The following is a 23610-nucleotide window of genomic DNA, read 5'->3' as shown; positions in this document are numbered from 1 at the left end:
CCAAAGTCTGCTCTCCTGAAGTCCAGGATAGCAAGCTTGATGTATGCCCTGCTCGCTGCCCTAAGGATATGGAACTCCACCATTTCACGGTCACTGCAGCCAAGGCTGCCCTTGAGGTTCACTTTCCCCACCAGCCCCTCCTTGTTGGTGAGAACAAGGTTCAGCATAGCACCTCTCCTCGTTGTCTCCTCTTATCACTTGGGGAAGGAAGTGGTCATCAACTCATTCCAGGAACCTCCTGGGTTGCTTATGCCCTGCTGCGTTGTCCCTCCAACAGATATTGGAGTTGTTGAAGTCCCCCATAAGGACCAGGGCTTGTGAACGTGAGGCTGCTCCTATCTGTCTATAGAGGGCCTCATCCTCTTGGTCTTGCTGGTCGGGTGGCCTGTAGCAGACCCCCACTACAATGTCATCTGTCCCTGCCCTCCCTTTCATCCTGACACATAGGGTCTCGGTCAGTTCTTCATCCATCCGCCGGCAACACTCCATGCACTCCAACTGGTCGCTGACATAGTGGGCAACACCCCCTCCTCGTCTCCCCTGCCTCTCCTTCCTAAAGAGCCTGTATCCTTCCATTCCAACACTCCAGTCATAGAAGCCATCCCAGGGCCACTATTAGAGAAAAAGTAATGGCATTGAGTCACAGCAAGGAAGATTTAGATCAGGCTGTAGGAAAGGTGCAGGTAAAGGAGAAGGTTGTACTTGGGAATAGGTTGCTTGGAGAGTGTGCAATGTCCTCTCTTACAAGTCGTCTGGAGCGGCAAAGTGCTGTGAGGACCGCCGAGTGAGTGGAGGTACACCTTTGCTGTACAGGTCCCATTTTTCATACTTCTGTGTCTGAGGAGGAGCGTTATCATCACAGTTCATCCCTTGCAGAACATACTGCCCATCTTTATCAGGCTTAACAGTTATCAGCTATTTTTGTTAGTTGTACACAAGAAAAATTCAGAAAGTCTACGATGAATGCAGCTGACTAACAAGATATTGTGTATTCTTTAGTGGTTTAAAATTAAAAATTCATGCAGCATGAAAGAAATAATCATTATAGTTCAGTGGTCTCCGCAGCCACTTGCCACCCACTCACCATGTCAAACTCAGCATGATATTATGTTAAGAATAACAATTATGCTTTTACAGTATCACGGGAGCTCCTAAGCACTCCACTACCAGAGGCATAGGGAACTATCAAGCATATGTTCATCGTATTCGGCTTGAACCCTAAGCAGCTTATTATTCCAGCTATAGTGAGGCTGTTTCCAGCTCCTGCCCCAGTGAACATGGCAGGGAACAAATAGGTCTGGAGAAACCAAGGAAAGAAATCCCAGTCCTGATTTATCATGACAGTAAAGAGTTGACCACAGATGAGTCCAAAGAGATAACTGGAGATAATGACTAGATTATGAGTCAGCCAAAATTGTGTGTTAAATGCAGGGGAAAATTCTGGCATTGGAAGAAGTTTCATGGATTTGCACAAAGGCTGCTGTGAAAAAATGACTGTATCGATCATTGCTTTTATTCCAGGGAAGGACCCATGGATCCACCAGCGCGTTCAGTGTGCCATGGTGGCCAGCTGAACCTTGCCTACTGAGTGGTTATAGCAGTGCTGTTAGTGAGACTTGTCCTGGTCACTGGGGAAGGGACACCTAGAGGTTGACAGTTTTATGGGTCTCACCAGGGGTTTGGCATTTGTGAGAGTCTCTGCTGAGTGCCATTGGGACCACGCTGCTCGGTGTCTGTTGCTGTTCAGCTGAAGCTCAACACATGGCTTTGTGTTAGACCAAAGCTGGTGTGAGATGAGGCTGTTGACAAAGGGAGCGGCCGTGCTCTCCTGGAAGTCTCTGCTGCACTCTCCCTGCTGCCTGTGTAGTGGGTCTAGTGGTTTTCTGGCCACAGGATAAATTTGTGCAACTCGGCTGACTCTGCAGAAAACAAATGGCTAACTAATGTAACAATAAGTTAGTTTTTCATTGTGTCAATTTAACTGACTTTCCTTACAGGTCGTGATTGCTAAGTCTGACCGTAGGGAGGGTGGGAAGAGGTAGGCCGAAGCAGGTCTGCATCCCATCAGGTTACAGCCTGACATTGGGCCAGATTAGGCGTGTTGGGAAGCCACATCCTCCAACACGGCATGAGAGAGGCTGCTGTTGTTGTCCCTTGGTGATTTCTGAAGAACAGATTTTCAGTAGATCCAGACTTTTACTGTCTGGTCTCAGTAACAGCTTTCTCATCTTAAAAATCAGACTGCAAAGAATTAACAGAGAATCTATATCTGTGGTACTTGAGTTCATATCCTTAGTTGTTGTGCTGTTTATCGAGAGCCGTTTACTCCTCTTCATCGAGGAAGCACCCTGCGTTTGATCATTTTTACACATATGGGACTGCTATTTGCAATCCAGCTGTCCCTGCAAATATGGTGCATCCGCTCCAATACGGGACAGGTGTAGGGCTGAAATGAGTTTTAAAGTTGCTGGAATTATTTATTTTATCCCATACAGACTTGAGATCCCCAAATGTAAAAGGTGTTACTAGTTCCAAAATATAAATGAATCTTTCAGTTGTCAGCGCAACATATTGCCATGTTGTGTGTTCCTTTGTGCTTTTGTTTCTTGTGTTGGACTGAGATAAAAGGAAATTAGATTAGCTGGGAGGAATGTCTTAAGTGAATTTGGCTTGGTTCCTTTGCAATGTTTTCAGTTCCACATTTTACAAAAGTGAGCATGCAGGAGATTATAGTCATACACAAAAAAGAAAAGAGAAGTAATTACAAGAAATAAAAGAGAACCCACTAGTGATATTAAGCTTGTAAGAGCAACAACTTTTTGAAGAAAATGAGAAGGAAGGATGATATTGCCAGGGTGTTCAGGCAGAAATTGTGCACGCAATGCTTCATTTTAGACAGAGGTCAGCCAGCAAGGCTGAAATCTGGTTTACCTTTGATAGGGTTTTGTTCTGGCTCAACAGTGGTTTAAAAAAGAGGTCAGGCACAAAGCATTAGTCTTGTAACGCTTCCAAATATGAATGAGTACTCATGTTCATAGCTGCAGAGCATAAGCTGGTGTGGCAGTACCCACAACCTGTTTATGGAGCCTGTCTGCCCTTGCTGTTCGCATGGTTTCCCCTCAGTCCACCTGCAAAGACCTCCCTTTTTGCAACAATATCCTTAGATGCTATGCTGCTCCCATTCATCGAGGGATACCTGCCTCCACACAGTCTTAATAAATCAGATAGTTTAGAAACCGCGGGTTGACTTGCAATGTCCAATGAACACAGTCCCGTCTTTGTGCTGTTACTTACAGAAATCCGTAAGACCCCTTATTGCATCATATTAATTGAAAACAGTAACATTTGCTTTTCTGTCTTTTACAGGTTCTCCAGCTGGGATCTGATATTCTTCCTCAGTACAAGCAAGAAGCTCCAAAGACTCCACCACACATTATACTACACTATTGTGCTTTTAAGACCACTTGGGACTGGGTCATCTTAATTCTAACCTTCTACACAGCAATTATGGTTCCATATAATGTCTCCTTCAAGACGAAACAGAACAACATTGCCTGGCTCGTGCTGGACAGTGTCGTGGACGTTATTTTTCTGGTTGACATTGTTTTGAACTTTCATACAACCTTTGTTGGCCCTGGTGGAGAGGTTATATCTGATCCCAAACTCATACGGATGAACTACCTGAAAACGTGGTTTGTGATTGATCTTCTGTCCTGTTTACCATATGACATCATCAATGCCTTTGAGAATGTAGATGAGGTAAGTGATTGTAGTCTGCCTCAAAAGGATTGTTTTAGTTAGGAATTAGTTTAGGAGCATGCTACCAGGCATCTGGCAGCAAATAGAGGCAACTGAAGCACTGTGCAAATATGCAGGGCTGGCCTTAAAACTGCTGGGCTTTACTTACACAGCATTCCTGTGTTGGAGAAGAGGTGTCTTATGATTTTAGTACCATGTGTGGATGTGTACATTAATGGATGTGAGTTTTAGAATCACTTGCTTGTCATCCAAAAGCATCGTTGCATGTCCAGATCAAAATGGTCTGGACCAGTTGGGATGTCCCCCTCCCACAGCCTCCCTTTTCATCTCATACCCAGTGATTGCCTTTAAGCAGTCCTAATCCATTGCAGGGCCTAGACTGATATGGCTTGATGTAACTAATCAAAAATCCTGAAACTGGTGGCAAATTTGCCACTGACTCGTACGAAAGTGGAGAATGCCTCTGAATGAGCATTTTTAAAATCCTGCCCTAGGATTACTTTTTGAACCGTGCTGTAATTTTCTTTTTCTGGTGATGTCTTTTTAAATGTCTGATTGAGAAGGAGATTTATCTCCATTTTTTTAAACAGTTCTTGAACTACTGCTGGAATTCTAGAAACTGTTTGAGGAGAGGAAACATAAATATCTTAAACGGATGGCGAATTAAAGCTTTTTAACTGCTAAATGTATTAACATTTACGAAATCGAGCTTGCAGCCTAAGATAATAGAGAAAACAAGCAATAACTACGACAAATAATGTATGCATAAGTCAGTGCAGAGAAAATTCATTATTAAAATGCAACTATAATGGCATTAGAACTTGTTTTAATTTTTCTCTAGAGCCTTTTATCTTTAGGGCCATAAACAGATGAAAAAGCCTCTGTTCATTTTTTAACATTTTAACAGTTTTTTCTTCAAACACCGTTGAGTTGTTTTTTTGGTTGAGTTGGTTTGTTTTTTTTTTTAAATTCTCAAATTCTGCAGTTATATATCCTTACTATATAAAATCTACATTCTTGTTTTTTAATGCAGACTTTGGTGCAGATTTTGTAGAGCTCCTTTAAAATTCCATCCCTGTCTCTGTGCTGAGTACCATCTTTTGACATTGTTCCATTTTATTTATAGCAAATATGACAGAAGTGATAATACTTGCAGCTTAAATTCAAGATCATATGAGGGCTGCCCGTCTGGAAGCAGGTTGTACAGTCAGGCTGTGTAAGGAGGTGGTATTATCAAGGTTGTAAATATAATACAGCTTTTCAAGATAACCAATTTCATACTAAGAGGAACTTGATTTTTATAAAAATGCAGCATTATCTCCAGATTTTCGTGCTTTAATATGTAAAACAAACAGAAAATTTCTGTGCCCAAGCAGTACAGATTTAAGCAATGAGCTTAACCTCTTTCTCTAACGTATAGATGGGAGATAAACCATCTGCAACTTTTGTCACAGTGAAGGGAATCGTTGGCATAGTGAATTGTAAGTGAGGCACACTTAAAGTGGCAAACTTTAACTAAAATGTAATAACAATAACAAGGTATCATGAGCTCCAGTGATCATACAGCTGCTGTCATTTACCTTCAAACAAATGAAATATCAACTCCTTTTTAATAAAAGAACCAATCGTAACATTTCTTTCTTGTGAAATGGTGTGTTATGGCCCTGAAGCCTCCAGCAGACATTGGAGTATAGCTGCTTATGTACTTGATTTCAAACCCCTCCAATTCCAGTTTTGCCTAGTGCCTGAAAAGAATTGAAGTGATTTTGAAAACAGGTATGTAAACAGTCAGTCTTTCCTCCTTGGGTCTACATTTTCCCTTTTCTCTGTCTTCCAAGGGAGACTTTTTTTTTTTTGTGTGTGATATGTCTTCGTTTGTGACATTTAAATCTTTTGAGCTGGTTGGTGTGTTCTGGGTGGTTGTAGTTATTAATGCTCTTTATCTTCATTTGGCTTTTAACACTTATTTTAACTACTGCTTCTTTTCTGGGATTTAACTCTTTGGCCCACTAGCAGTAGCGTGCTCAAACACTGTTGATAGGTAAAGAATAAATAAGTTGATAAGCTTAATTTGGAAGAAATTCTGATTGATTAAAAGGAGAGTATTTCTCATTAGAAGGTGAGTGTTTCCTCCTTAAGGCATGTAGGAAAGAGAAGAATTCTTTTAATTCTTGATTCTGGTAGGTTTTAGCTCTTTATCTTGGCCCTGGGTGTTGGATAAGGGCATTTGTCTTTTGCATTAAAGTTGGTAATCGTGGCATTTCAGAAAAAGTTAATAGAAAATCAGAGCTTAGTGGTAAAGACCTTGGGGGCAGGTCCTGGTGCTCTTTGAGTTCTTGGTATGGTGGTGAAGGATGGACCCAAATCAGAGTGAATAGCCCTAAAAGCCATCTGAGTGAAATATGACTTTCCAAAATTCCCTTGAGTGTCCCACCTCCATCCCTCTTTTTTCCACATAAAGCATCAAACACACTTTTGTTAGTTGTTAAGGGACTAGGTGAGTAGAGGGACACACCACTGCAGGCAGTTCCTTTTCCTCCCTATGGGCTGGTCTCTCATCCATGAAGAAGGATACAGCCAAGGAAATCTAGGTTTTTGTCTCTCATTTGTAGATGCAGACTACTATGTGTGATACAGGTGCTTGAAGGTTCTCATGCAGAGGCTGCTGAGTTATTGTATAAGGTCCGTTATGCACTTGAGTGCTATTTGATAATGTCAGAATTAAGGAGATAAATCAAAAGATTAAAAAAAGGAGATTGAAAAAAGAAAATGTGAGTTTTCTTACTGAGGGTTGGAGTTCTGCAAATGCAGTCAGTCTTGGCCAGAGTAGGAACAGTGTCATTTCCATCATGGACAGCATTAGGCCAAGGCTGGAGTCTTGTGAAATTCCCACCTGAGGCAAACATGACTGCAAATCAAAGTTATTTTGTTGTTGAGTGGATGCAGAGCCTCAGTAGAAGGATATAATGAAAAGGATTATGACACACAAATTGAGAACTGGGGGGATTAAGATGATTTGAGGCAGAATTAGCGGTGTAGGTTTCCATGCCCGGAGTCACAGAGCCAGGCTGTTGCAGTCTGCTCAGGGGGATTTGGATGTATGACAAGGAGGGGTAAAGGTAAGATAATGAGAAAGAGAGATACCTTGCACAGCATAGAGTGATCTAAATTGATGTGATGGATGAGGAATTAAGTGGCTAAGTGGTATTGAAAGGGTAGGAAAACAAGGTAAAATAGGCTGGAGAAAAATGAGCTAAGAGAGAGGAAAGTGGAATCCTTAGTGGGATATGTACTTTATTTAAGAAAATTGGTAGGTTGGTAGTCCTAAAAAATCAGAAAAATGCATGGCATCTTTTCTAATTGGGAGACATTACTTGCACTGAAATATATTCTGGCTAAAACAAAGCCGTACAGAAAACCTTTCATATATAAAAGTATGAGAAGGGACACTGTAGAACATACTGAGGAATCCAGCCAATCTTCAAGGTACAAACCAGAATAGAGGGTGTGTGCTCAGGGTCTCTGAATCTAGGCTGACTTTTTTTTTTTTTTTAGTAAAAGAGTTCTCTGAAACTTCAGATTTAGTCCAAAAGTGCATGTCTGTCTGGGTGTCTGTCTGTCTCCTCTTTTAAATAAAAAAAAAATAAAGAAAAAAAAATTTGGAGTAATGTGGGATATGGTGTTTAGATCTAAAGATTTTGGTCACATGAAGTTCCTGTTGTTATTAGGCTGTGAATTATGTAGTGACTGGAAGTTTGATGTTTGTCTTGGAGTTACATGAAGCCATTCTAATTTTTTCCCTGAGTACTTGGGTGTATGTATCAACTCTTTCCATTGGTGTATGCACCTTCACTTATATTTCTAAAAACATGACTCCCTACTTTTGAAGCTAGAGAACTATGTTACCTTCAGGCTTAGCCTTTGTATGTGTTCTGCCTACTAGAGAGAGATAAATATCCAACCTCTGTCAGTCTGGGCTACCAAAAGATTGTTTATAGCGGGGGTAACCATCAGTTCAATACAAATCACAATCATCAGAGTTACACTGTGCTGAAATTGTCAGCAGGTGGGTTTACAGCGTGCCTGAGGACCCTGATCCCATTGCTTGTTCAGATATGGTCAAAGCGTACTGCAACTCCCTTTGGGACCAAATGCACGGATTTATATCCCAGGGAAACCAGGATGTTTTGCAGGTGCTTGGCTCTTGTCCCCACATGGAGCTGTGCAATTGGGACAGTACGTGGAGCTGGAAGGACCTCAGGTACCCACACTCGGGTACAGGCACACTGATACAGTGCTGCTGAGGGCTGCACTGGAGCCTCTGTAAATTAGTACATAGGAGTAGAAGACTAGGTGGATGGACGGGCTTTTGGCCACATGGAAAATGCTTCCACAAATCAAGTGTTAAATACCGCTGAAAAAGTCCCCTTTGCCATTTTGAAAAATATTGGTGTCTTTTCTTTTTTTTCTTTTCTGGGAATTTTCACTGAGATTCATGAATTTCTGAGTTTGTAATGAAACAAAACCTAGAAGCTTGATCTCATCTCTGCCAGAAACATGGCCCTAAAATGACATGGTACATATTGCAAAGAATGGGACCAGATGTCAGGATGGTACATACAGATAGCCAAATAGACGGTTTTCAAATGAGTTGAATAAAAGATCATCCTCTCTGCAAAAATTAGTTTTGATGAGCCAATGGCTGGAAGTGAAAGCAGACAAATTTAAATGACCTAAAACTCTGAAGTTCTATGTCTATTGTTTAATAACGTAAAACTACATGACCCAATGGCCTTTAAAATCTAGTGGTCTGTGCGGGACATATTAAGGCATGGAATCCTTGTAATTGTAATCTTTTAATTACTATTATCAATCTATTTCAGCGGTAGCAGAAACTTCTTTGCATCACTGCAATTAATAGCAACTAAAATAGCAATGTCTGTAAATGGAAAGCAAATAAAAGCTGATACGACTAGTTTAGGTATATGCACATCAGCAGTGCTTTACTGCAAACATTCCCTTTTTGGGAGATGTTTGAAGAGGGGTTTATGGACCCCAGTCTGAGTGGCATATGCAAGACGAAGATAAATTGGTGTGTTTCAAGAATGTGGCTTTGGCTCTGAAATAAAGTCTATGGCTAGATACCTTTCTTAAATCTAGGTGACTGACATGGAGAAAATAATTCCCAGAACTAAATCCTTGCTGCAGCCAAGTGTTAAACTATGATGAAAACTCCTAGCAACATAACGACAGACGCACTAAGCCTGGGACCTGGCATTTTCCCCTTTGTTATGCAGTTGGAAGGCAATTAAATATGAAGAATACTGTCATCCTGCTGTAGTGTGCAGAAAACCACAATCTAATAATACAATGGCTTGGTTACAATGTCCAAATATAAATGTATCCACCTTAGGCATATATTATGTAGATGGTCAACCCTATTCACCCCTGTCGCTTGTTCACCACTATCACCCCTATCAGTTGCAGAGTCGCATCACATCTCTTCAGCTGTTATTGAAGCTAAGGTTTTATTCAAGTTCTGCCACTGTTTCATTACCAGCTTTTTTAATGCTCTACAAGATCTAGGATATTTCTGCAGGTTCCCCTGTGGAGACGCAGGAATGTCATCTTGATGTGAGGGGCAACTTGTGAAGGGAAGGGCCTGAACGGGACTTGATGCAGGGGGGGTGGGAGAGCAGGCGGGGTTGTCCCACGAGATGGAGGTGACCTGGTAGCCTTGTGCTGCACTGCTCTGATGCGGATTATGGCATACTGAACTTTAATTACATGTCTCAGTGATCTTCCCCCCCCCACACCTTTTTTTTTTTTAATGCGTTGTATATGTTACTGGGAAGCAGATGTTGGGTACAAGCCATTTAAATCAAATCTTTAGTCAGAGCCGTATTAAGTGATGCAGAGTCCAGTTGAGGCAAATTGTGTGTGGAGTACTTTCAAGGGGAGCTTTGAGTCTTGCGTGATCCCTTCGCTCGCAACGGAGGGGAAGGCTTACAAAGGAGACGAGGCAAATTAAATAATCCAGTCAGATACTCACCGAAATAATGCTGATGGGAGTAGCACAAATCCACGTTACTGAGGTCACTGTGCACAGCCGTCAATGGGAGGAAAAGATTTGCAGGCTTAGGGACGGGCGATTGCTCGGCACAAAATGGAGCCAAGGTACAGCCTAGGAGAAACTAACTGCATGGCTAATACCAGAATTAGCAAAGTTTTACTAGCGAGACAGCCTTGCAACTTGCTGTGAGTCTCTATTTTGTTCAAGACTGCATCGGTGTTACATCTACCCTTTGGCATCAAGGGTATGTGTAGTTCCAGAAGTACTTGCAGAAACATTGCAGCTCAGGTTACTCTCTCCAGATATTTCTTTTCTTTTTATTCCTATATTGTCATAGGAAATTTGTAGGTTTTTGCTGGCATTAAACTATCAACCAGCTAAGTTCAGTATCCTGCTCAGAAGCTGTCCCAACCAATGTGACACACCTTCCTTTCCCTCCCATTTCATCCTCTATCCACCTCCCCTAAATAAGTGAAAATTATCAGATTTTATAATATCATCTTTTTTCCTCGGTTGGGCACACTGCTGCACTGACAAATAAATAGTGCAAGATGCCACATCCCCCTTACCTTGAATCTAGAAGAAATATTTTGAAATCGCCCTTCTTTTTATAACCTCAGTTATTCACTGTTTGAAATGTATTGCATTGTATAGTTGTGCCATAAACAATTCACTAGAAGTTTATTTATAATGTTATAGCTTATTGACATTTGTGTTGGGGGGGGGCGGGGAGGAAGAAAAGCTCCCCCATCCTCTTGGGAAAAAAAAGATAAATCTCAAGCAGTAAATTTCGAGGTGCTTTCAGAGACTGCATGAGAAAACCTACTTGCTTTCATTTTGCTGTAAGGACTCAATTTTGTGCTCACTGCAGTCACTACTCCCATTGCTACCAGTAGTACAGGGCCAAGTATTAAATGGGCTCTGCTTGTATTTGGACCCAGGATCTAGACAGCTTGTGCAGAAGCAAAGCCCCTTGCTCCTATGTCGATTTACATAATTGAATACAACCCTAAATTCAGTTCTTAAAGTGGTGATAAATCAGAAATGTTGCTTTTTTATTTTTCTCATTCCAGGATTTTGATTTGTAACTATGCAACTTTATTACATTAATTGTTTACCTAAAAAAGAAGGGTTTCTGAGATATGTTGGAAGATTTATTTTAACATTAACTCCAGTAAAGAAGCATTAAGGAGCTAACCAGGGATTTTAGAGCTAAGCTCTATTTAAGTAGCTAAGCTCAAAAATTTCTTTTGGGAATGATTTGCTGGTTAAATTTCAAACAGCCTATATGTCCTCCTGGATACCCCTCCTGCACTGCACAGAATAGTACCTTCTGGATATGTGCCTGCAGGCTCACCCGCTCATCTTGGCAAGACTCACCATTTCAGTGGTTCCTAAAATCTGTAGGCACTTTGTGTTTTACATTGTGTACCATCATGTAACAACTGCTTGGTAAAGACTGCCCAAGGTTTACAAAAATGGTGACTTTTCCACTGCTTCAAAACCAAATGGTGAACTATACCTTGACTTTACAGAATCAGCCAAATGATTTGTTTGGATGAATTTTTTTTGTGTATAATTACTTCTGGTGAGGGAAAGGTAGTGAAAGTTTTGTCCATGGTTCTTTAAATAAAGTATTTGGACTGTATTTCAAAATGTACTAAGCATGGGATTCATCTGATGAAATGCAGGACCACAAGGAGATACAGGCACGTTCAGGGTATGGCTTCTCACGTTCTAAGATGCACCTTCAAAATAGGTCTCAGGAGTCACCCTGCCCTAAAATGCCTGTTTCTCGCTATTGACTGTAATGACATGCTAGCGTGACTAGCTCAGATGCAGACCCCTCCACGGTATAGTTTAGGCTGAGATGCGATGCGTCCTCCCCTTGAGACTGTATTTGCCTCACTTCAACTTTTCAAAGGAAAAAACAAAAGCAGAAAAAAATAGTAGGGGTAAAACTCACTGGGACCTTTGGAGTCACTGAGCCATTGGTTTTGGTGGGCAGGTTCATCTTATCACCCTTCCCATAAACTGGTCGAAATACGCCTTAACTCATGGTGTCTGCAAATCTGTCTTAATTTGCAGTCTGTGCATTTGTCCGTGTGCCAACCTTCTTGGTTAAATATTTCTTTTCCTTCCCTCATGATTATCTCCTTGATGTGCTTAGAAAGAACAGTCATCCCCTGTTCCCCTGCATAAACGTGCCTATTTTCTTTTCCTTAATCTAAGCAAACTGATCTTGTCTAGAAACCTCATTTATGAAATGTTATGGAAATTTTCTTGGCCATTCCAGCTGCCTCTCTCTGCATGGAGTTAAGTTTGAATACATATCTTTAGGGCAGAGCTGTACGTATTACTCCAAGCAGAGAATTCATCTTTGCTTTGTAATTGGGGTTTGGCTTTTCCTCTTGACCGTGGAAACACTCAGCTGATCCGTCCTAGAACTGGATTAACCTCTTCTGTGAGTGCAACCCACTGATTGCTCTGAGTCACTGTGGGATTGACCCATATACCCAAATATATCTTGTTCTCAGTAATCTTCAGCTGAAGATCTTTGTAGTTGCAAAAATTTTTGTTAATTTGCCCTGTAATGGATGCCTTGAGACTCTATGTTATTAAGCTTAATCACATTTTCCTTTATTCCCACCTGGTTATTCTTTGCATTAACAGTGTATTCCAAAGGTGTGTCATCAGCAGATTTTGTGGCCATATAATATTTCTGTTTACTTCACTAAGAAACCAACAAAATCACTGAGAATTGCCATTTGAAACTGTTGCTAGACTGCCTTTTAATGGATTCCATTTTGCCATCCTTTTCACAAGTTACTTTACAATCCCAGTTGTGGTCCCTGTTCTCTCTGTCTTTCCTAGTAATTTCACCCTTTGCGTTACTGAAATACTGCGTTTCTTTCATTTTGAAGATGGGGTGTGTTATTAGAGAAAGCTATCAGGAAAACTTGGCTAGATCCCATCTAACCTTATCTTAGCAAACCTATTGCTGCACTGATTGCATTTTGATTTATCTCAATGTTTCTAATTACTCCTTCCCTTAACATTTGTTCAGGTAATGTATTTATTTATTTCCTTCTTGATGCATCATTAGCTTTTCTGGAAAACATCAACATCATCTCTGAAAATTAAAGCTAAGAATTAATTTAGTTTTTAGCCCAAGCCTGGATTATTTTTGCTTTATTGCAGCTTGGTCACTTTTTAATGAATGTGAAGAATCTTTAGGTATTTGTTTTAATGTTCTTTACATGGAAAAGTTCAACGTGACATTTGGCAATTCTCACTCTATCCCTATTCTTTTTGCCCTCTGGGGTGGAGCTTTCTGTTGATCAAGTTTTAATTTCTTATATATTGTCAGCTCTGTTTCAGTTTTTTTTCCTTTGGGTGATTATTGACACATTTATAACTGATGCCCAGCTTTACAAGTTTTTCCCCTTCTTTGAGATACAACCTATGGCTATTTTGTACCTTTTGCCAGGTGTCCTCTGCTGCCAGGTGTCTGACTCTCCTATCTCTCACAGTCCAGTTGTCTTCACTTACTATTTTCTATAGTTCAATGTACTATCATTTATAATTTACCAGCTCTTGCCCTTTTGAGATCAAGAACTCCAGTCCAGTTTACTTTGTGATTGTTCATTTTTTTATGAACTTATTCAATTCCTTCTTCAAGCCAATGGGGATTTCTGCAAAATCCTATCAGAACCAAATGTAGTGTAGCATCACTTTCTGTGGAGTAATTGGCCATTCAATGAAGAAAGAAGCATGCTATTGCATCTGCAGAAAATCTCAGCCTACTGTTATTAATAGCATTTATTCTCCAGGCTCATATCGAGAAAGGTAAGTCTCACATTGTGAGGCTGTGCTCCATAATATCTGTCTCTGTAATAACATCATACAGGTTTGGATGCTGCCCAGATCTGGGCTATCCCGATTTCTAAGGACGGGTTTAATTTCTCCTCCCATAAGCTGTGTAAGTGATAGGCTTCAGCTTCTTTTTATTCAGTGGGAGGGGAGAGAGACAGCTCCAGGATGTGATTCATCCCACCCCTGGCTGGCTGAGACGGATTGGGTGAATCACTCTTCTGACATGCCTCTCTCTTCACTCACCAGGGAGGAAAGCTGGACAATTCGCACAGACGGGGTGGTTGGCTGTAAGGTTTCACATTATGTGAGACGAATCCCACCCCAGGAGGGTGGTTAGAGCTCAGTCAGGGTGCGGCTGTGGCTTGTGCAGGTGTGCTCAAGCTCAACTTTCATCAAACCGTTTTGCTCTTGCACGGAGATAAAGAGCTCAGCCGGGGCTGTGAACTCCTCAGAGGGTTTGATCACTTTAATGGCTAGTTGTGCTGAATGCAGGTTGCTGTAATTGCTTGCATCTAGCTACTCTAAGCATATTAGCTTAAATTTAGCTTAAGAAAGTCTGTACGTACTGCAGTCATACCTTAGACTACAGTGGCAACATGCCCTACAGCATTTCATAGAAAGGTTCCCAGCTTTGGTTCTTGGCCACTCCATAAATTCTTCAAAACCACAATGTGCTGAACATCAAAACACAGTGAAAAGCTCTTCTTTTTTTTCCTCTGACCTTTTCTGAGACAGTGGTTTCTGCTAAATGATGCAGTACCGATCCTCATTTTCAGAGCTGGTAGGATTTCCGTTTTAGAACATGTTTAAAATGTATGTTGCTTCTTTTTGTCTCTGTTGCATATGTGCCCACAGCTAACAACAAATAAATAAAAAATAATGGAGTGAAATCTAATAAAAAAAGTGCCTAGAGTTAAAAACACATTGTTCTCTAATAGGAAAAAAAAAAATGCACAAATTTACTATTTCAGCATACTGGGATTTAATTTTGAGATTTAAGCAGATTTTAGTGTATTTGGATGGTAGAAACTAATGGCTGGTTTTGGTTTTATTTTACTTTTTTCAACACTTATGCAATAATTTCCTACTGCAGAAAAGACTTACTAGATTAGCAAGTAACCAGCTGATTAAATCTTTCACATCTTTTACAAAGATGCAGCTCTGCTATTCTGTTGCTCCTTCAGCGTAGAACAGACTCCACTCTCTCTTTCCTGGTTTAGGAGGACATCTCTGGCACTCATGCTAACTTGAATGATTTCCTGCACTTGTTAACCTTCATTTTCCTTTGGTGACAGTGTTCCCCTTATCCTCTTGTACGTTTGGCTCTCGACCCCTGTATAACATGACTTTGACAGCTTCATCCTTCCTATTGCCTGGCTTATCAGGGATTCATTAAGCACAAGAGAACTTGGCTCCCTGTTCTTGCTCGAGATGCAGAGGTCTGTTCCCACGGCATTTATCGCAATTGAAGGAAACATGTTTCTGAGCCTTGTGGTTGGAAAAGTTTAGCCAGGTGCAGACACACAGCTTAGACACTTCTTTCATCCTGGAAGACTGAAGTTTGACAATGTGGTAACATCTAGGATCTGAAATGGCAAGATTCAGGTAATATTAATAGGAAGGAGTGGTCCCTCTGCATTTCAGACAGAGTGCTGTCATCACTTGTGCCTCCACTATCAAACTGAATTTCCTTTCTTAGTATGTCAAGAGAATTTGAGAACACAGACTTTGCAAGGCGCTTATGTCATTAAACTTGGGCTTTGTTTAATCACGAATGGCTAATTTAATTCCAAAGTTGAAAATCCATTCCTCAAGAATGTCTTTCTGGATAAATTTGACATTGTCCACATCCGTTGTGGTGGCTTCAGCTGTCTGCTAAATAGAAATGGTGGCACAGAAAGGGCTGGTTCAGAGCTACTGCTCGTGTCCTCTCCTGGTCCAGTGGCCTTAGAAGTCATGGGGAAAGTCTCCTGTGACTCACACTTGTAACACTTAAGTCAATGATGTGTATCAGATAGGAATTTGGTTCCAAACTTGACACACAAAATGCAATTCTGGAGTAGGTGGTTTTTCAGTTAAAAGATTTCTACAGCTGAGGTGATTGAACATGAGCAAGCTGAATGTCCTCATCTGATTAAGACATGATCAAATACATTAGTCAAAACCTCAAGGGGCGGCATTGGATGGTTCATAACATAAAGAGATATTCTCAGAGAACACAGACCAGCGGATATTGCAGACAATTGGCCCAACTGACTAAATATGGCAATAGAGTGACAAATGCTCCTCCCAGAAGGTTGGATCCTTGGTATCAAAACCGTGTGTTATTTACACGATGCTAGTGCCAAACAGGATTACATGCCATTCAAGGTTTCTAATCACCTCTCTGTTCCTTGAGTGCTAAGGTTACTTCAATTAGAGCTAATGCTTATGCTTTAGTAGAAGGATTTCCAAAATATTCATTATGGAGCATACAGTTAAAAGAAAAATGAAATTAAAGGCAGCCAGCAATCAGTTGAGTTTAGAACACTGAATTTCTGAATAGCCCAAACTTAATTCAAGGCAGTTAGTCTTTCACGTAATTTCCACCAAAGAGATCATTGCTGAATCTGAGGCAAACCTTTGTTTACTAACAATTGTGCGTTTAATCATCAGGCGATTTTTTAAGTATAAAGGTACCAGCTTCACCCAACCCAGTACTTAAACAGTGCGATGCATCACATGTTCGTTTAGTATGTGCTTAATTGCTCTTTCCTAGGTAGTATTTTATGGAATAGGCTTTTAAAGCTTCCAGTATTGTCTTTATGTTTTGCAAGATTAGACATGAAATGTGAATGCTCAATAAATATATCTCTGATTTTTTGGCCTTAAAGTAGTGGGTCAGACTGAACTGGCTTTAAGACTTAGAGTGAAACTTAAATGAATTACTCTTTGGAAAGAATACATTTCAATGTCAGCTAAAACGAAACATTTCTCTTTGTTTTATGCATAAGAGATGTGATTGTTACCTGTGCTTAGGAAAAAAAAAAAAATCATAGCACAATCTTTCTCCCAGACTTTAAAATAAATGCTGCATTATATTAGTTGTACAACTGCTAAACTGTCCACGTAAGTTAGACAGAGAAGATGTACTCTGGATGGAGGATAGAGTGTCGGACTGTAAACTCTATTGAACAAGGGCTGACTCTCAGTTTGGATTTGTGCAGTAGAAAGAGCAGTGTAAGCCTTGCCACTGGGTCGAACTTAAACTACTGGGTGCAAAAGGGGACTCCCAAGTTGAGATTCCAGGTCTTTTAACTCCTTCCCTAGCCTTAATCTTGGTAATGAACAGTGACTTTTTAAGTAAAATGGAAATAATGTATATCTTCTTCACCAATGCAATAGGACCTTCTCCTACAAAAAAAACCCCCAACCCTGCTGTTTTCTCCCTCTGATTTCACAGCATGTTGTAAACTTTCAGAATCAGGGTTAATTCACTGAAACACACTGCAGATTAATTTTGCGAAACACACTATTAAACTACTCTGTAGTTTTCTTTTTTAATGTAGATATTGTTTCTGTGGGCTGTGACCCTCATTCAGTAGTCCACTGGCCCCCGTCCATTGTGTAATGAACATTGTAAGGGAGTTCCCAGTTTATTGGACAAGTTGACTGTTCAGAGTGCCTCACAGATATATATCCCAAAGCAAATCAGTAGATATACATTTAGATGGAAATAAGAATGATAAACTACATCTGTCTCTTGTGTAAATGCAAAATACAGAAATCAAAATGGGAAAATTCCACTTGCCTCCATGGTATTAGTCATCATGAGAGCTTGAATGCAAATATAGAACTTCAATTTATTAAGGATTTGGGGATCTGAAACAAATTCCAACAGGATTTGAAAAGCATACAAGAACTTTGTCCAACAGATTACATCTAGAAATATCAGATGTATGTTACCCTTCAAACCTTAGTTGTGAAAAGAAACAGAGGTGCAAAAGAGATTAATGTTTTTCTGGTATGGAAAACTCCAGAAACTCCAGTCTTTCACTGTTTGATAATATAATTAGCCAGTGTTTTGACTAGACTGATTTGATAATGATGCATAGAAAAGGGCAATTTAATCTTGGCACAGTAACTAGGAATGTTTGCCTCATTGCTTTCTATGTCTTAATTTCTACTTTAAATTAAATGTCTTCAGCTTCTGAATGTTTTATATTAGAAACCTTCCTTTACAAACCTTCTATTTTGAGCCACTAATTAATTTAATGCACAAGTTAGGTATATCATGGGATTGCAATAGATCAGGAACATATTTTTCTTCTCTTTCTGCATCTATAAACTCTATTAAAATACATTGCAAACCACTTGTGCACATTTCTTGTTCCTTCTCAGATGTTTCTATTAACTTTTTGATGGTTCCTGGGCTTCTATTCCCTGAATATTTGTACTTTCATTTATTTGTGCTTCATTTATCTTGCGTGAAAAAAAACCCATCGCACAAATACTTGCATTAGGAAAATATCTGCAATGTCTGTTGATTGGAAGGAAAATTAACCCTATATGCAAAGGCATGTGGTTTTCTTGCCAGTGCCTTGTGGTCTGTATTAGTCTCACTCAGAAAGGTGATGTGCCTACAGTTGTTAGTTCTGTGTTCAGTCAGTGAGACTTCTCATAAATAACAAAATATCTAGAGTTTTATTAGCTGCGGTAAAGGATAATATGAGGTGGAGACTGTTGGACTAGAGGAAGTTACCCAGCTACTCCCTGGTGGATGAGAGGAACAATAGGCAGATTTCTCTGTACTTACCCATTACAATTACTTTCTGACATTTCTCTTGAGCACCTGTTAATGCTGAGGGTTGTTGAAATAAGTGGACCCCCATTTTGGCCAGAATAGCAATCCTCTGCTTGGATTTAATAGAACACTGTTCTCTGAAAAGCTTCAAGAAGGCTCCACTTGGATGTTGTAGTTCCATCTGTGACTGCTCCTACACCACATTTGACTTCCTTGAGCTCAAAGCAGAGTCTCCTGTTTACTTCAAACTGGCAAAGTATCTAATCACTCCTTTTTGTAATAAACATGCCATTTCTCACCTTGGATTCCACAGAACTCTTCTGTTACTTGGAAAGACTGAGCTTGAATGAAGTAATTTATCCACCTAATGAGTGCCAAACTTGATTTACCCTGATGAGGACAAAAGTACTGGAGGGGGAGGAGGGTTTGATCTTGTATTCTGTCGTCTGGGACGTGAAAAATTGTGTAGAAAGATTTAAAGCAGATGCAGGAATTGCTGTACAGCCTGCTGTCTTAACAAGCAGGATATGTCAGACGAAATAATGATTTTTATTCTTTTCTAGGGGATCAGTAGCCTCTTCAGTTCCTTAAAAGTGGTGCGTCTTCTACGACTTGGTCGAGTTGCCAGGAAGTTGGACCATTACCTGGAATATGGTGCTGCTGTACTGGTACTGTTGGTGTGTGTGTTTGGACTGGTGGCCCACTGGCTAGCCTGCATATGGTACAGCATCGGGGACTACGAAGTCATAGATGAAGTCACTAATACAATCAAAACAGATAGCTGGCTCTACCAATTGGCACTGAGTATTGGGACACCATATCGATACAACACCACTGGCTCAGGGCAGTGGGAAGGAGGACCCAGTAAAGACTCCTTGTACATATCCTCTCTCTACTTTACCATGACAAGCCTTACAACGATAGGATTTGGAAACATAGCACCAACCACTGATGGAGAGAAGATTTTTTCAGTGGCCATGATGATGGTTGGCTGTAAGTAGAATTTGATTTTATTGTGTTTAAGCAAAAGGTAGCTGTATAGCTACTACGATGGTTGCATAGCACACTTGCTGTAAGCTTTCTCGACATCCTAAAAAATCTGAAGTACCTGTAAATAATCATGAAATGAACTTGGAATTATTGAAAACAGGAGTTGAAATTGTGGAGCTGCTGTAGCTTTTAAATTGTTTGTGAGACTAAGTGTGGTATGTACGTAAGTGTGCTCAATGATAATTTTATATTGAGTTCAGGGCCTCTTATTTACACTTTAAAGATGGCTTTGGTTGTGGTTGAATGGTCTTGGCTGGAATTTGGTTAAAAGTTACAATGTATATTCAAATTCAGGTAGTCTGACTGAGTTTTGCTTATAAACTTGAACAGGCTTGGAAATGTTTGAGCTTGTTTTAGCCAATTCTCGAAACATTTAGTGATTCCATAAAGTGATTGTGTGCTTCATGGCACTGGTTTGACTTACAAGTCCTAATTTTACCTCCAGATTGTGGTGACCTTTGGCACCAGCAAAGCTAGAAGTGAAGGAAATCATAAGACACTATATTGCACCTTTTCTCTGCTTCGTGCTGTTTTGCAGCTCAACTGAAATAGTCTAAAACCAATATTGTTAAGGCACATTTCTTATTTTATGTGCTACTAAGGTTAGATCACTGAGCAGCTCTCGAGGTTGACAGAAATCTTCAAAATATAGTCAAGACTGCTGAAAATGTTAGTATAATTTGGGAGAATTATTTTTCTGTTAAATAAATAATTCTTGGTATTTCTCTGATGCTTTCAATTTTCTGAGCTCCATACAAACACTAAGCAATTATGTAACAAGAGAGCAAACAAAACCTTTTGAAAATAAGAACTGCATAATCTCTCTGATAATTATCTCAGCTAACACTTTGAGCTCATCTCAGAGAAATACTGAACTATAAAAAGGAAGTTTTCTTGCTACAGTCTTTCTAGATCTTTAGAAGATTAAAGCCATTTGTTTGGAGACTTTTAAATGCTTTTTAAAAAGAGAGGTTACAGTTGTAGGACTCTACTTGCAGCGTGGTGCAATGAAATTTCTGCTGAACAGCATCTTTACATGATGGGTTGATGTGTTTCAGAACATTTTCAAAGTCCATAAAAAGCAAATCCCCAAGCTACAGCATTAATGAGCTATTGCAGCTAGGCCATAGAAAACCTATAGGTGCTGATTAGCCATTTGTTGAAACTGCTTTGTGGTATTTACAGAAGGCTGGGGATTTGGAGAATAAAGTGGATATAGAACATTTTAAATACCGTAATATTTACTTCCCTTGTCTTTTGTGGGGACTTCTGTTGCCCCACAGAAGCAATTAAGCAGCTGTGGTAAATGATTTAGGGTCGAGTGAGAGCCATAAAACCATAATGAATAATAATAATAGTAATAACAAAATAGATGCATGGCCTCGGTAAGTGAAAAGGAAATGGAGCTTGTAACCTGCTTTGTATTTGTTCTAGGTGGATTGTTCTCTTGCTTTTCCATCTCTGAAACATATGTTAAAGATGGGGAATACACATAGCAGTATCAGAGTTGACATTACAATAACCTGTGTATGTGCCACTGGCTGATTTTAATAGTTTTCATAAGTGGTACCCACAAAATTATTAAATGTACATGTCAAATTTATAAGTGGTACCTGTAAGCTTAGTAGTTGGAGAACCATGAGTAGGTTTATAGGCTTTTGGGCAAAGTCAAAAGTAGAATCTAAAATTGAAGAAGCACGGCAAAAGAACAGTTAAGTTGCTTATTCCATAAAAATAATGCCATCAAAATACATGTGGCTTCTCTTGTGAGTGGGGTGAAGAGCGTTGTGGCATGCAGGAAGGCTACACACAGAAGAAACCTTTTTAGATTATTTGCAAGTGTAAAAATTCTCAATTGTGATCAAATGATTGAATCTTTTGCCAACATATCAATGAAGGTTTGAAGCACATCAGTATGATGACTACTCCTGAAATCTAAAAGGAGTTGCTTGGTTGGTTGAACACTGGTTAGAAAATATGCCAACTTCCAAATAGATACTGGTCATGGACTTTATACTTGCAGTATTTCTGCAAAGAGATCAGACCTGCAGGATTGTATAAACATGCTTTGCAGTACCAGCTACTAAAGGCAGGACAGTCTGAACACCAAAATGGGACAGGAAGACACAATAAATAGCCGATGGAAAATGCAGTTTCTTAGGCAATCAAAGTGGCCAGTGAGCTTGGGAAAAGGATTTGGCCCCAGGAAAAGGTGTAACTAAGAAGTGAAAACTATTCAAGTTGTTTTCAAAACGAGATGTTTTAGTTTTTCTTTTGAAACAGTGTTTTGAGATAAACATTCAGCAAAATTCAATTAAAGTTCAATCAATAAAAACTCTGGTCCCTGAGCTGACTCCTGTTATAAGCAGAGAGACTGTGAAATACCTTTGGTAGTTCTCCCAAAAAAGTTTGCTAACACCAATAGTTGATATTGGCAGTGTCTTTTCTAACAGACTGTGCCAAATAAATGTCTTAAACTTAGCAGTGGAATTGAAGATAGTAATTCATCACAATCCCAGCTGCCTACTCATGCAAACTGCAGATATGAAAGAAAATCTTCACTGCGTTGTCAGCTAGCAGCGGCTTGTTCTGCAAGCCCAAAGTTTCCTATTCATGCTGGCAAAGTTATCAGGACCTGGGAGGAGTATTTGGAGAGATTTGCAAATCCTTCTGGTGGGCAGGATTGCAAAATGGTGTACTTGTTAAAAATAGCCAAATTAAGATTCTGTACCTGCTGATAAAGCATTGCTCGGTGCGGGGTGGTGGCGGGGGAAACCCAGATGAATGGGGATGCTTTTCAATTTGATTGGCAGTTTGTCACTTGGTTGTTCACTGAGGACAGAATCGGGTGGGATATTTAGACTGAAATACATCACCTGTCTTGCAGAAAAGAGAGCTTTGAATAACTTAACTTCATCTTGTGGAGCATACTTCAGATTTCTTTTTGCCTCACTTGCTTTTTCTTGGTGTCCAGTGCTGTTCAGCAATATTTTTTCTGTTGCTTCTTGACACTTGAAAAGCTAAAAATGGCAAACATAAAGCATCGTACGACAAGGAAGCAAGTTTTTTTACAAGGGTTATTGTTTAAATACCTACTTTGCATTTGCTGCCTAGAGTTGCTGAATATGCATTGAAAATCTGATTTTTGTAGCTCCTTTTGTGTTGATATAGGTAATTTCATCCCCTCTCTGTGCGGAACAGAACAAATAGGTAGGTCCGTCAGATGCTTTGAATGGACCAGGGATCATTTATCATTCAGGAAGGACCTTTCTCATAAACCTCCCATTATCTTCTGTCAGCTCACAGCCTCTAGCAAGAAACTCAGTCTCTGCTGCTGCATGTTGCTCTAGCTCAGTTCACAGGCAGGTTTTAGGCTTCTGCAGCACAGCCATAGATGTACATGGAAAACTAATGGGGTTTGTGCCTTTCACAAAAAGGAACGTATTAAGAAGCCAGAAAGGTACTTTTGGTTTGTACACTATTACTATCTTGCAGCTGAGCACAGCCAAGACTTCAGAAAGTCTGTAAAAGGGAAAAGGCATTTTGGGGAAGGTGGCAATATGGCAGGGCGAAACAGCTTGCAGAATTCAGGAGAGATGGGGTTTTCTGAAGAAACAAATGTGAATGTTTAAACGACAAGAGTTTGTGTACTGCCATATGCCTTCTTCCCTCCTGTGCTTCCACTGGGAGAAAAGTGGCCAGCTTCCCAGATGGCAGCTCAAAAAGTCCCTGATACACTTCTGCATGCTTCTTGTGTAACTGGGGGCAATCAGTTTGCCTCTGTCCGTGTGTAACAATGAAATTGCTCTGAATGACATAAAGCAGATTGCAGGGTCAGTCTAGCCCCATAAATATGGCATTTACATGAGTTAGTTTATCCAGCTGAGTTGGCTCAACCCAGCACGTACTGTATCTAAGCAGTAACAGAAATCCAGCATATTCCACTGGTCACTGAAATTCCCTGATGATCCTTGCTGCAAGGGAAGGTCAGAACAAGATATTGAAGCCAGGAATGTCAATGAACGTTGAATACTTCACTGTTTCTCAGGATGTGAAAGTCCCAGAAGAA

The 23610-nt window shown here is 40.1% G+C and overlaps 1 protein-coding gene across 2 annotated transcripts in view; it reads left to right on the top strand.

The window, feature by feature from the left end:
• KCNH5 (potassium voltage-gated channel subfamily H member 5) overlaps nucleotides 1-23610 on the top strand; it is a 172435-nt gene that overhangs the window by 44271 nt on the left and 104554 nt on the right. For both annotated transcript variants that reach the window (XR_011324618.1, XM_069783228.1), the window contains exons 6-7: nucleotides 3367-3759; nucleotides 19055-19484. Coding sequence is in view for 1 of the 2 variants with exons in the window: in XM_069783228.1 (XP_069639329.1) it covers nucleotides 3367-3759; nucleotides 19055-19484 (823 nt within the window). In the remaining variant the exon portion in view is untranslated. The remainder of the gene's footprint in view (nucleotides 1-3366; nucleotides 3760-19054; nucleotides 19485-23610) is intronic.

Source organism: Haliaeetus albicilla, chromosome 5, assembly GCF_947461875.1.
Source record: "Haliaeetus albicilla chromosome 5, bHalAlb1.1, whole genome shotgun sequence".
Taxonomy (NCBI): Eukaryota; Metazoa; Chordata; class Aves; order Accipitriformes; family Accipitridae; genus Haliaeetus; species Haliaeetus albicilla.
This window is presented reverse-complemented; position numbering and strand designations above follow the sequence as displayed.